The sequence below is a fragment of the Phacochoerus africanus genome, chromosome 9 (genome assembly GCF_016906955.1).
Source record: "Phacochoerus africanus isolate WHEZ1 chromosome 9, ROS_Pafr_v1, whole genome shotgun sequence".
Lineage (NCBI taxonomy): Eukaryota > Metazoa > Chordata > Mammalia > Artiodactyla > Suidae > Phacochoerus > Phacochoerus africanus.
This window is the reverse complement of record NC_062552.1, coordinates 3,202,453-3,216,625: the sequence shown is the minus strand read 5'-3', so window position 1 is coordinate 3,216,625 and position 14,173 is coordinate 3,202,453. Positions and strand designations below refer to the sequence as shown.

Below are 14,173 nucleotides of genomic sequence, written 5' to 3'. Positions count from 1 at the left end.
AAAATCTAGAATCAATTGAATATTCTACCATAGATAGTTTTCTCCATTTTTTTTTTGTCTTTTTTTTTAGAGCCACACCCAAGGCATATGGAAGTTCCCAGGCTGGGTAGCTGCTGGCCTACATCACAGCAACACGATCCAAGCCTCATCTGCAACCTACACCGCAGCTCACAGCAACACCGGATCCTCAATCCACTGAGCAAGGCCAGGGATCGAACCCTTGTCCTCATGAATCCTAGTGAGTTCGTTATGGCTGAGCCACGAGAGGAACTCCTTCCTTCAAATTTTAATCATTTGGAAGTCCTGTCTTACACTGTCCATGACTTTATGGGTCACACTGTAATTTTAAAATAAAAACTTTTTAATTATATTCTATAAGCTGACCTTTAGCCCTTATTACATAATGAAAGCTTGAGTTGGCTGTTTAGGTACCAGGTCCAGCTCATGTCTCATAACCGAGGCGGGTGCAGGGGAGGAATCCAGAAAATCCCATCCCTGAACCTGGGGCCTCGATGGCCTGATGACGCTTTTGCAGGAAATATGGCCAGTTCCCAAAGAAGAGGATGTGTGGCTGTGAGGACTGTTGGTACTTGAGGTCTGTCCTCGTTTTTCCTCTCACAGGAGTGCTCTGCAGGACCCCACAGGGAAGGATGTGTTTCTGGCCCTCTTTTAGTCCAGGAACAGATCAGGAGGGGCCGTGGATCGAGCCCTTCCCTCCCGGCTTGCGGGGCACTGCACTGTCTGCACGGCCATGTCTGAAACCAAGGAACAGAGGCGGGCCCCTCAGCGCCACTTGATCTGTGTGCCTTCCTGCCACAGCTAGACCAGGTTTTGTAGGTGGCCTTTACTTTGATAAATGGGTTTACATTTTGAAAAAGCTTGTTTGCAGCAAAATGTCAGTGGCAATGAGGATAGATGCAAGAGCTGATTAGAGTTTCATTTTGATGGATTGTGGGTTAAAGATCGTAAATGTTTTTAAGCACCAGCAAGGCAGCCTGGGCAGGAGTGCGCCCGGGTTTTTCCTCTGGGCTTGCAGGGAGCATCTGCTGCGGGACGGTGGTCCCTGGCCTTCCTCCCATGACTTATTAGTTGGGGGTTTTATTGAGAGACTGTTACTTTTTTTAAATTACCGTAGAACTGTACCTGAAATCTGCAGTTACATACCCACGTTTTTCCTTGCTACGTTCACTGCGTTGTCGTGGGGAGGCCCGTGCTGAATGAAGTTCCGTCTTCTCCTCTCCGGGACTCGTGACACTCCCGTGTCCTCTCGGTGGAAAGTGGGCCGCCGCCTCTCCTGTCTCTCCTGCCTCTGCTCCTCTGCCTGCTCTTAAATACTGGGTGCCAGCCTCGCTTCTCTTCCCGTTTTCCCCTTCTCCTGCTTTCCTCCGAGCAAACTCATCCACCCCCCACGGTTTTGCCTCATTCTTCCCGCTCAGTGATGTTCAGGTTTGCTGCCAGCTTGGAGCTTCTCACCCACCATCCACAGCCATGTCTCTGTTACCCTGCAGGACGCGCCTGCCGTGTCAGTCCGTCGCTGCCTCCCAGCAAACTCGGAGAACCTCTTGTTTCTACCTCCTGAACGCTTCTTGTTCCGTCCCTTCCTCTTTTCCCCGTGGCGCTGCTTGAAGATTATCCCGAATTGGACGTCTCTCCTGGCTGCGTGTATTTATATCAGTGTCTTTCCCTCCCTAATCGCCTCTCCCACAAATCAAACCTTCTCCATTGCTAATTTTTCCTTTTTATGGTAAATTACTGGTTGTGTTATGTCACTAGGCACTTTTAAATCCTTAATTAATGATTATTTTAATAATTTAGAGGGCATAAATTCCAATAATCTAAAGTAAGTATGGTTTTTGTTTGTTGTTTTTGTTTTTCAGCCGCACCCATGTCACATGGAAGTTCCTCGGCCAGGGGTCGAAAATAAGCCACAGCTGCAACCTACACCACAGCTGCACTGATGCCTGGTCCTCAACCCACTATGCTGAGCCAGGCGTCAAACCCACACCTCAGCAGCGACACCACCAGATCCTTAACCTGCTGCACCACAGTGGGAACTCCTAAAAGTAATTATTGTTAACGTGCTATTTCCTTGTAGTTTTTCTACACCTATATTTTATGAAATTGAGATTATCCTGAGTGTAAGGTTATATCCTTCATTTTAGAAAACTTAACATTAGAGAGTAAAGTTACATTCCATATCAAACACATTCCATTAAAATTAATTCCAGAAAGATCAAAGAGTTAAACATTAAAAGATAAACCATAGAAGTTCTCAAGAATACGTGGTTGAGCATTTTTTTGTGATCTTACAGTAGAAAAGACTTTTGTATAACCAGAAACCACAACTTAAAAAGGGATAGACTTGACTGCATAAAACTGAACATTCTACTTGACAAAACACACAAGCATCGTAAAGTGAAATGACAGTCCAGGGAGAGCACTGCAACCCATCCCAAAGGGATGGCTTCCATAGCACCTTCTTAATTAGGTCTGAAAATCAATCCAAAGGACAAATCACTCCAACAAAAAGGCAGAGGAGACGGACCCGACTAGTATCCATGAGGATGTGAGTTCGATCCCTGGCCTGCTTGGTGGGTTAAGGATCTGGCGTCGCCGTGAGCTGTGGCGCAGGTCACAGACGAGGCCCAATTTGGTGTGGCTGTGGCTGTGGTGTAGGTGGGCAACTGCAGCTCCAGTTGGACCCCTAGCCTGGGAACCTCCACATGGTGAGGGTGTGGCCCTTAAAAAAAAAACAGGGGTCTCAACAGAGACACAAATGGCTTTAAACTTGTGAAAAGGTGAGTGTAAAGCACACACTACAAGAAAAATGTTAAAAGTGAAATGAGAGACTGTTTTTCATCTGTTAGGTTAGCAGAGATCAGAAAGTTCGATGAGACATGCTGGCCGTGAAACTTAGGCGTTGCTGTTGGTGGTGTGCACTGGTCTCTCTTAGAGAGAACACTGGAGGTGTTTTATCAAAATCACAAATGTACTTATCCTTTGCCCTCACGGTTCCGTTGCTTCCAATTGATCCCAGACACACAGGCGGGAGGCCTGCAGTAAACAAGAATGTGGACTGCAACAGCAAGATTGGAAACAACGTAACTGCCCATTAAGGAGGGACCCACAAAACAGATTCTAAGTCACACACATCATGCATAGGGGGGACACTGCACAGCCCTTTGGGGTCAGCTCGTTTGTACCGATAGGAAACCACTGCTCAGACACCTTTTCATTCAAGAATTAGAGGCGCATGGTGTGTTTAGAACTTCCCTGCTGGTGAAGAGAAATGCACACGGAGAGGTTTTAATATGAACCTACCTGTGGGAGGCTGTGTGGGAGGCCTGCCAACTGTGACCGAATCTGGAGAGAACAGAGGGCCGGGAGCAGGGGGGACTCAGAGTTCTCACACACCTTTTTATACCTGATGTAGGGCCCAAAGTTTCTGAAGCATCTCTTTGAAAAGCTACATAATGTCATAATTTATACAGCCACTTCCCCATTGTTTTTTTGTTTTGTTTTTTTGAGTAATTTATTTTTGTCTTTTTTAGGACTGCACTTGGGGCATATGGAGGTTCCCAGGCTAGGGATCGAATCGGAGCTGTAGCTGCCAGCGGGCCTCCACCACAGCCACAGCAACACCAGACCTGAGCCCCGTCTGTGACCTACACCACAGCTCACAGCAACACCGGATCCTTAATCCACTGAGCGAGGTCAGGGATCGAACCCATGGATCCTCGTCAGGTCCATTCACTGCTGAGCCACAGCGGGAACTCCTCCATTGTCGAACATATAAGATCGTGTCTGCTTACAACGGTTCTACACAGTTCTGTAATGAATACCTATCTGTATACATCCTGTACATATTTCACGTTGTTTCCGTAGGATCACCAGAAATTAGTGGAGTCAAGATTCTGAACATTATTGTATGTCATGAAGTCATTTTTCCCCACAGGAAGTTTAGTTCATATCCCACGTGAGGCTGTGTATGCCCTTGACTCTTTAAAAAAAAAATGCTGCTTATTTGACAGGAAGTTGTAACTTGCTCAAATGTACATTTCTTTGCTTAATGACGGAGGCTGAACATTCCTGTCGTTCCCTCATCTGACTCGCAAAACGTGGTCCCTCCTGGTGTGCTCTGGGGACTGCTTGGCCCGTGCCTCTCACGCATTTCTTTGCTTGGTCCCCATGTCCTTGTCGATGCAGATGGGCTGTTTATGTGCTAAGGCTATTCGTCTTCTGTCACACTTTTCTAACTGGGTTAGCTCTTGGAGGGCGAGTGGGACTTAGCCAGGACCTGCTGGAGAAGGACACCCCGTGTGGAGAAATAGCAGGCCTGCCTTTGGGAGGAGCTGAGAAAACTCCCCGTCTGCCCGTGAGGTCGGCCTTGGCGGTCCTGCTGGAAGTGGTGCTTGATGGGGCGGGACGGAGGAACAGGAATAGGCTGTCCACGCTCCTGCGGGGGGCCCTTCTCTGGGGGTAGCACAAAACTGTTAGGGAATTTTAAACAGGGGAATATGTAGTAGGTTTTGTGTACAGCTGCCCCCCAGACTGAGAAGCTCTGGTCTCCACAAAGGGTTTTCTGATAGTAGCTTCTCCTTGGTCGCTATCCTCCTTCTCTTCTTTTCTTTTCTTTTCTTTTTTTTTTTTTTAATGCCATTTCTTGGGCCGCTCCCGCGGCACATGGAGGTTCCCAGGCTAGGGGTCGAATCGGAGCTGCAGCCACCGGCCTGCGCCAGAGCCACAGCAATGCGGGATCCGAGCCGCATCTGCAGCCTACACCACAGCTCACGGCAACGCCGGATCCTTAACCCACTGAGCAGGGGCAGGGACCGAACCCGCAACCTCACGGTTCCTAGTCGGATTCGTTAGCCACTGCGCCACGACGGGAACTCCTCCTCCTTCTTAAAATGAGTAACCAATTATTTCACGGACACTTTCTGCTTGTGCCTCTTTCCCTCTGTTCTCAGCCACTCCTCTTCTGCTAAGACATGCCTGGCACTTGAACTATCTGTGGCAATACTTGAAGCAGTCTTAGGAGATAAGGTGGCCTTTGTAAGCTTTGTGGTGCCAGAGACAATGTTTTTAATGACTTTGCAAGTGAATAACAACTTGGCTTATCCCAAATGCTTATCCGAGACTGAGGAGTGGGGTGTCTCAGCACCTTGAGGAGCCCAGCTTGGAGCCCAGAACGCAGCTTTGCCACTCCCTGGACGTGTGATCTCAGCCTGAATTTTTTTTTTTTTTTTTTTTCATTTTTTGCCGCCCTGCAGCATATGGAGCTCCTAGGCCAGGGACCAGATCCTAGCCACAGTTGTGACCTACGCCAGATCCTGTAACCCATGGTGCCAGGCCAGGGATCGAACTTCTGTCCCAGCACTGCAGAGACACTGCCAGTCCCATTGCACCACAGCGGGAACTCCTAACTTTTTCTTATCTCTGGATTTTAGTTTGCGAAGATTTAATCAGATGACGTATGTCCAGTACTCAGCATAAATCATAGATGTTGTCATCCCTTTGGCCTCTCGAAACAGCACAGCAAATGACTGTGGAAAGAAGCCCTTTGTGGATTTTGAAGATAGAAATCTTAGGCTACCTTTATCTCTATTGCATTCAGTATTACCTGCTTAAAGTCACTTTTTATCCTTTCTTGCAGTATTTTTCCTCTGACCTTGGAATCAAGGTTTTATAAGTAAATATCTCGGCATTGTCATTCAATTGTTAAATCTCGGTGAGCCTGCTCAATTTTTCATAATCACTTCTGAGACATTTTCTTCTGCTATAAATTTAATTATCTACTCAGTCCAGTTTGTTCACACTTATTATTCCTAGGTTGTACTTTTGCCCTCTTCTGAAGGTTAATTTTTCTTACATATTTCTCATCAACTTATTTGCTTTTTTATATGTTTTAGATTTGATTTTTTTGTTTTTTTTGTCCTCTATTCTGGTTTCTGTAATACAGTGTTAATTTTTACCTCTTCCAGCTGTGTACATAATTATTCTCTAATATTGCAGTCTGTCTTTGTTTTCTGTCTTTTTCATCCTTCTTTTGCTTTTCTAAAAAATGGGTTAATGTAATATAGCTCCTGTACTATTTCTTGGGGAATAATTTGTATACAGCAAAATGCATGCATTTTTAGTGTGCGGTTCAGCATTTTGACACACATACACTCAGATAAGAGCGGCTCCAGTACCCCAGGAAGTCCCCTCCGCCCCTCCGTCTTACCTTTGCATGGCTTCTCTTCCCTCTTTCACCTTATTGGGTGTGGGTTTCATCCTCCAGTGTCCCTGAGGCCATTGGCCATGTTGACCTCCACCCCACACGGGGCTCACGCGATGGGCTTTCAGTGCATGTGTCTGCGTGGAATTCTTGTAAGTTTTGTAATCATGCCTTTTCAGAGGTTGACTCCACTCTGTCTTTGTGCTGCAAACCCCCTTCGTGGGGTTCTTTTTCAGTTTCTTACTCTCTGCTGTGTTTTTCTTATTGATTATTCATATTTTTCTTGAAGGTCCCTCTGATATGATATTTTGATACATTCATTTATTCGGTAAATGTGTATTGAGCGCCCTCTCTGAGCCAGGCACTTCAGATCCAGTGGTGAACAAGAAAGATAAGAGACCTTACCGTGTGGAGCCTCCACTCTAGTGGGAACTTACGTCCATAAGAAGGAAGCTCTCTGCTCTGTTCCTCACTCTGCTCAGAGGAGGCATGACGCTCAGCGCGTCCTCGAGCTTCTTCTCTTTGGGTGTTACTGTCCACCTTACGAACACCGCGTGCAGACACCGTAATCTCGAGACTCTTGCGTTATGTCTGCCCTGAGAGCCGAGCCAAGATGAGGCCTGAAGGTTTGCAGCAGTGAACGATGTTTCAGAAGGATGTAGAAGGTTGACACGTAAGATTTTGTGACGGTTGGAATGTGGGTGATTAAAGAAAGGGGAGAAAATTAGGTGGAATCCCGATGCCTGTCTTAAACAGCGGCTGTCTGAAGATGCGCCTCCCTGCGAAGGAAGCAGCGGCCGTTGCAGGTGGAAGGGGAGGACGATGGTAACCTCAGTCGTGCAGGTGTTCGGTGGGACGCTTGGTACTGGGTGGAGTGGGCGCCTTTTGTTGGCAAGTCCAAGAGGCAGTTGGGTTTTATGGATTGGAAACTCAGGACGGGCATATATGTATAGAAGAAGACTTGGGCACAGATGCAGTTACTGGAGGACATTTTATCGTAAGGAAGAATGATCCAGTACAGAGCCTTAGAGGACACAGCATAGAAGAGGCAGCAGAGTAAGATCAGCCCCCTTGGAAGACTAGGAAGCAAGAGCTAGGGAGCCTAAAGCACAGGAGGAGAAGCCAGCGAGCTACAGAATTCTCCATCCACAAGCAAAGAGAGAGACTCCGTAAACGGCTGTGAACACTGTCTCTATCGCAGTGTGAAAATTCCTGGCTTCTGGAGTTCCCGTCGTGGTGCCGCGGAAACAGGTCTGAAGGTGCAGGTTCAGTCCCTGGCCTCGTTCGGTAGGTTAAGGATCCGGTGTTGCCGTGAGCTGTGGTGTAGGTGACAGACGCACCTCAGATCTGACGTTGCTGTGGCTTCGGTGTAGGTTGGCAGCTGTAGCTCCGATTAGACCCCTAGCTTGGGGATCTCCATATGCCACAGGTGTGGCCCTAAAAAGCCCCCCCCCCAAAAAAATATATATATATGGACTTTAAAGATCTTATTTTACTGACAATTGTGATAATTTTTGAAACCTAAAATTGGTAGCCTGTGTTTGCCCTGAGTGCCCTTTAGATATTAAGGTTTGTTGACTCCTGAGAACTGACCTCAAGAAGTGAGCAGCCTTCAGGGTCATGGGGACACATCATGGTTTCATTAGGTAGCGTGGCTTCAGAGGATTGAAAGGGTGAACAGGTGATCCGGAAGCAGCAGTCGGATCTGGGGACCAGCCCTCTGGAACCTGGAGGCAGAAGGAAGCACTTCCTACTAACAGCCACGAGGGAAGGGCCAGGCCCCTCCGGTTAAGGCAGGCAGGTGGAGGATACCCTTCCAAGCAGGGAAGGCGTTTGCCCCAAGCTTGAGCTGTTCTGTTACTGGGCTCCTTGGCCTGGGGAGGGGGGAGGGGGGAAGGCACAGGTGTTTTTACGGGATGGGTGAGCAGAGACATCAGCCTCTGCGTGGGGATGAGGGTGTTACATCATCTGGTTTCCAGATCACACCTTTTGCTGCTAAAGCCAGTGCGAGCCTCCTGACGCTGGGCAGCTGTGCATTTTACGGCCCGCATTTGGCTGACGGTGGCTCTGGAAAGAAAGGAGCTGAAGCAGGACCTCAGGCATCATAGCCCTGTCCTTACTGCGGGCCGTGTTGCTTCCTGCCAGGCTGTTGGAGAACCTCACAGAGGAGGGAGGTTTGATCCTTGCGGGGGTGCAGGGGTCGCCAGTAGAAGGACCTGTGTGACCTGGAGGCCTGTTGGCGGGAAGGGCCCAGGCGGGGTGGAGAAGGAAGGCCCCGCAAGGAGTCCCTGCGGAGAAGCTCTGAGAAACTGCAGAGCCTCTTACCGCTTCGTGGAGGGCGGGGAGGGCCGCCTGCCGTGGGTGAGCAGCATCGCCGGCTGTTTGGGGGACGTTCTCATAGTTGTAGCCGTTGCCGTTCCGTTGCCCTCTGGGTGTTAAATTTTGCGTCTATTTCAAAGCGCATCGCCTCATGTCAGGAGGACCTCATGCAAGGCATCGTGCAGCAGCAGGCTGCTGTCTCCACGGCGGCATCTGCATGGTTTTCTTTGAAATGTTCTCGCCCGGTGATGTGGTCAAGAGACGGACAGCAAGAGTGTGTTCCAGGATAAATGGTTCACCTTGGTCGAGGTGGGAGACACGCAAGTGCTAAAAACCAAGCTGAGCAGGGCTGCCGTAATTGACGGTTAGCCCTCTCTCGCAGGATGTGACGATTGGGCCCACTTGGTGATCGCTCACAAAATTGGGTCATCTGAGTTGAGACGCCGATAACTAAAACCTGTTCATGCAGTCGTAGTTTAGGGCTCAGAGCCAGTGCGAGGCCTTCCCTCAGCGCAGAAGGAAGCGCCTAGTGATCTGGACGGGGGAGGGGCCCGTTACGTTGCTCCTTCCAAAGGTGCCTCCAGAGTTTGAACAACTTGTGTGAGTGTCTTTCTTAGGGCCACACCCGCAGCGTATGGAGGTTCCCAGGCTAGGGGTCTAATCTGAGCTACAGCTGCCGGCCTACACCATAGGCACTGCAACACCAGATGGAACCACATCTGTGGCCACCAGCACATCTTTCGGCAACGCTGGATCCTTTAACCCACTGGGCGAGGCCAGGGATTGAACCCACATCCTCATGGATACTAGTCAGGTTCTTAACCCGCTGAGCCACAACTTCTCAACAACAGCTTTTGATGTCTTTAGACACATTTGGTTGGCAGGTGAGAGCTTCGCTGCTTGAGGTGTAGGCTTTGGAGATGTGGGAGACGGGGAGGCAGCAGAGCGTTTTGAATGCTGCCCTTGAGCTCGACGTAAGCCGTTGAGCGTCTTCAGCTGTGTTCCAGTTTCCTTAAACGTGGGAAGCACTTGGGTCTTTGCCTTCCGAGGCATAGTCCTTCTTTCCTGGCTTCTCTGGGCTGGTCGCCAGCATTTTGAAAAATGAATTTAGTGATGACTGCTATTGCCCATTTTATTTTTCCAAAAAGAAGAATTAAAACAATGGGTGATTCCCTGAGGTAAATTCCTGTTACCAAACCAATTCTGCACAGGCAACAAAATACTAGAAGTAAATTATCTTGTCCCTTCTCCGCTGCCATCGTCACTACGAAGCCGTCTTGGAGGAGTGTGTGGGTGGGAAGAAGGGTCCCGAGGTCGCGTCATGTAAATAACCAGCCCACCCCTGGGTTGTGCGGGAGAAAGCTCCGGAACCGCTGCAGCCTGCCTCACTGCTCCCCGAAGTCCCGGTAGACCAGCAGGTGCACTGAGGAAAATCTGTAGCTGTACGTGTCTCCATCACCCTGGCACTGAGTAGACGCCCAGCACCCAGAAGCTCCTCGGCAGACGCCCCGTCCGCAGAGGAGAGGCTCACGGCGGCCTCCAGCATGAAAGGACACGCTCCTGCCTCTCCGCCTCTCTCCTTGATGCGTCCCAAGGTTGCAAGAGTCTCTTTTGCTCTCACTTGCAAATGCAAATGGAGCTGATCATTGAATTTTTGATTTGAATTTTCTACTGAAAAGTTTATCTAGAACAAAAGTAGTCCTCTGCTAAGTCAGGGTCCCCAGGACCCACCGCCACCCCAGCTCCCAAGGAAATCAGAGTCCCCTTCCCTCGCATCTCTGCCTCGGCTTCCAAATGGAGCTCATGGTTTCACATGGACTCTTCAGCTGGTAGAAGCCGAGCAACCTGAGATCCTGGTAGACTCCCCGCCCTCGTTTCACTCTGGTGAAGGCGGGGCGACGTGGGAGTGTGGGCTGCGGACAGTGGCTGTTTATCCATGGGACACGCTGGTGTGGCCCAGGGGGTGCAGGCTGGGACCTATGGGAGGGGGTACTGACTACGTCAAGGCATCAACAGCAAGACGGGAAAAATAGCTTTTCTTTCTCGGGTCACTGCTTGTGCAGGTTCTGTACCAAATTCCAGACACGTTATAAAGCTTGACCCTCCCAGCAGCCCTGAGAGGCAGGCCGTGTTACACCTGCTCGCAGGACATGAGGAAGCAGAGTTGCCTCAGTTCTCACCAACATAGGAGCTGGGAAAAGAGTGCACACCCAAGCCTGTCCGATTTGCAAGGCCTGTGCTTAAACTGCTATCCTGAGCCGCATGCGGTGTATATGGGGGTGGGAGTGACGTCAGTGCGTGTGCACGCGTGTGCACTTCAAAGGCAGATAAGCAGGGTCAGTCTCGGCCTGGGAACTGCCATATGCTGTGGATGCAGTCATAAAATTGAAAAAAAAGCAAGATTTGCTATGGAGTTCCCGTTGTGGTTCAGCAGGTTACAAACCTGACTGCCATCCATGAGGGTGTGGGTTTGATCCCCAGCCTCACTCAGTGGGTTAAGGATCCGGCGTTACCATGAGCTGTGGTGCAGGTTGTAGGCATGGCTCAGATCCTGTGTGGCTGTGGCTGTGGCTGTGGTACGGGCCAGCAGTTGCAGCTCCTTTTTGACCCCTGGCCTGGGAACGTTCCCCATGCCGCAGGTGTGGCCCTAAAAAGCTAAAAAAGAAATGTTTTGAAATGATAATGAAGACAGAGCAGAGCGCTTTGGTGTCATCCCCACTCTCAGCCGTGGTAGGACCCTGGCATGTGAGGTCACACGAGAGGAGGGGACAGCCACGACGTGGGCTGGAGAGCTGACCCGCGAGCCGCCTCGTCCCTGTCCTGGTACCCGCACGTGGGCCTCCTGGCAGCTCTCCATTCGCACTTAGTCTCTGCCCACTGAGGGCTCAATTATCCGTGTTGATGGAAGCGAGACGTGAGTAACTCTGATGAGCCAGTGGTCTAAGGAGCTTTCAGTAGCCCTTTGCCATTTGCACGTGACTCGTTTGGAGCGGATGCATTGCCCCACCTCCGTTAGTCACGCCAGCCTGGTCATGGATGCACCTGTGCCCACGGGGCCCAGCAGACAGCTGATTCCTCAGGAAGCGCTTTTCATTCCTTTCAAAGCCTCACGAGAGACACTCACACCTTCTCCTTTTTTTCCTGAATCTGTGTAGAACGTATGCCATCAGGAGGATAAGAGACGCCTTCAGAGAAAATAAGAATGTAGGGGACCCTGCGGAAATCCAAGCCCTAGTGACTAAAGCCAAGAGAAACCTGGGAATAATCCGCCGACAGGTAAGACGCGCGGTCTTGTGCTCTTGTTCGCAGGAAGCTTTGCGCGTGTTCATGTCCCCCTGGAGCGGACGCCCTGGTGTTGGGTGGATCACGACGCCGCCCTGGTCGTGTTCGTGTGGCCAGAGGAAGCTGGCCCGTCATGCTGCTGAGTCGGGAGCACGTAAAGGAAAAAGCCGCTCTCCGGAAGGCCCGGGGCGCCAGTCCTTCTGCGGAGCTGGGCTCCCGGGTTGAGCGGGCGTTGGTGCTTTAAGCCTGGAAACCCATGGAACGGTGTCATGGGCGCCTTAGACGGGGTCAGGCATTGATTCGTGAGCGGCCGGCAGGGAATATCAGCACAGTGCACCTGTCCTAGTGTCTTACCACCGTAACCCAAGACGTTGCTGCGATCTTCTTGCTCTTCTCGGAAACGTCGTTGTTGGCCAACAAAACCCAGGAGGGAGGGAGGCGTGTCTGCAGGTGCAGCGCGGGTAGAGCAGCGGCTCGCCCCGAGGACCGGGTGGGGCCGGGTTCGGGCTCGCCGGAGTTTGTGCCTGTTTTTCTTTCTCTCGAGGTGGCTGGAGCAGGGGCAGGGGCTTCCCGGCTGGGGCGCTGTGTCCCCTCCTCGCGACGAAGGAGAGAGCCGGAGGCGGAGGAGCCTTGTCGGGTGGCTTCTCCCCTCTAAGAATCGTCCTTCTCGCTCTTTTGCTCTGATTTAGCGGCAGCCACTCCCTGAGCTCCGCTTGTGCTTCCAGGCGTTTCTCCTCTCTGCCGTCACTTTGCTTAGTTGTGAGGGAAGCCCCTGACGCCCCTCAGGCCTGCCCAGGACACCAGCGTGCGGCCCGGCTGGCCCTGTGTCACGCAGGGTATGCGTTGGCATCAGGTACAGTCCCTGACCCCTTCCTGCTGGACTCTGAACAGTTCAGAGGAAGCGGAAGTAAAAACTGGATTTCATGTTGTGTCTAGATTCCTGGTCTTCTCGTGCTGCCGGCGTAGTGGAGCAGCCCCTTCTCGCACAAGGCCTCAGACTCTGACCACTCGCCCTGAGCACTGCACTTGTCTAGTGACAGAAAACTTGGCCACGTTCAGGCAAGCCTAGAAAATGATCGTTGACTAAGAGCCTACAAAGATGGGAGTTCCCGTCATGGCTCAGTGGTTAACGAATCTGACTAGGAACCATGAGGGTGCAGGTTTGATCCCTGGCCTTGCTCAGTGGGTTAAGGATCCTGCGTTGCTGTGAGCTGTGGTGTAGGTCGCAGACGCCGCTCGGATCCCACTTTGCTGTGGCCCTGGCATAGGCCGGCGGCTACAGCTCCGATTCGACCCTTAGCCTGGGAACCTCCATGTGCCGTGGGAGCGACCCAAGAAAAGGAAAAAAAAAAAAAAAAAAAAAAGAGCCTGCAAAGGTGATAACAGGACAGTCAGGAAGAGAACCTGGCCTGCACGTTTGCTTATGTGTCGATAGTGGCAGAAATGAGTGGCCATTTTAAAGACTAGAGCGTTGGCATTTTCCAGTCGTCAGTGGTTGAGTTTACAGGATCTTTAGCACTGGAACTTGGAAAAACAAGCAGCCTGCTCCCTTATTTTGGATAAACTCAGAAAGATTCGGTTCTTTGGCACTTCCCCGTGCAGATGTTGGCAAGCACTGCCAAAACATAGCGGGTTTATCTTTCGGCGTAAAGTTGCTCAGAGTAGAAACTGCTTAGAAAAGGGACCTGTAAGGAGTCTGCCACCACCTCGTCTGTTACGTAATTGTCATTGTCACTTCTTGGTTTGAATGCTTTATAAAAAAAAAAAAAGAAAAAAGATAGCCTGGCTCTCATCAGACATCCCCAGAGAATCCACACAAAACAGACTCAAACTCTGGAGCCACGGTGTAGGCCCTCCCCCAGCCACCTGTCAGGTGCACTGCCCTTGACAGTGGGGGTGGGTGGCCCACTGTCAGGCCTGGCACTTCTGTATTAACTAGGAGAGCAGCAGGAGCATCCCTTTCTCGTCAAGACTGTTCCTGAATCCAGGAGTGATGTTTGGTGGCGTCAGCTCAGGAAATGCAGCCACCTCGCCCTTAGCTGGTGTAGGCTGACCTTGGCTAAAAAGGCCTAAAATAAAGTAGCATCTGTGTTTTCTTTGCAGTGGGCACTGCAGTAGCCTCTAAGTTGCCTCCCTGTTCCCCACAGGCTGCCAGAGTAGGCTTTTTACAAGGAAAGTCAGAGCCGGCTACAGCCCTGCTCTCAACCCTCCAGGGGCTTCAGCCCTGCCAGTAAGACTCTCCCCACCCGCGCGCCTGTGTTATTGTCAGTCAGAGGACTTAGAAGCCCCACGTAGAGGCTCCTGCTTATTTGTAGAGTAAACGAACATACGAAGTTTGTCCGGTGAGGTCAT

General features: G+C 50.7%; 1 protein-coding gene across 4 annotated transcripts in view; it reads left to right on the top strand.

The window, feature by feature from the left end:
• Nucleotides 1–14,173, top strand: part of LYRM4 (LYR motif containing 4) — a 182,571-nt gene that overhangs the window by 22,638 nt on the left and 145,760 nt on the right. For all 4 annotated transcript variants that reach the window (XR_007136866.1, XM_047794445.1, XM_047794443.1 and 1 more), the window contains exon 2: nt 11,695–11,815. Coding sequence is in view for 3 of the 4 variants with exons in the window: in XM_047794445.1 (XP_047650401.1) it covers nt 11,695–11,815 (121 nt within the window). In the remaining variant the exon portion in view is untranslated. The remainder of the gene's footprint in view (nt 1–11,694; nt 11,816–14,173) is intronic.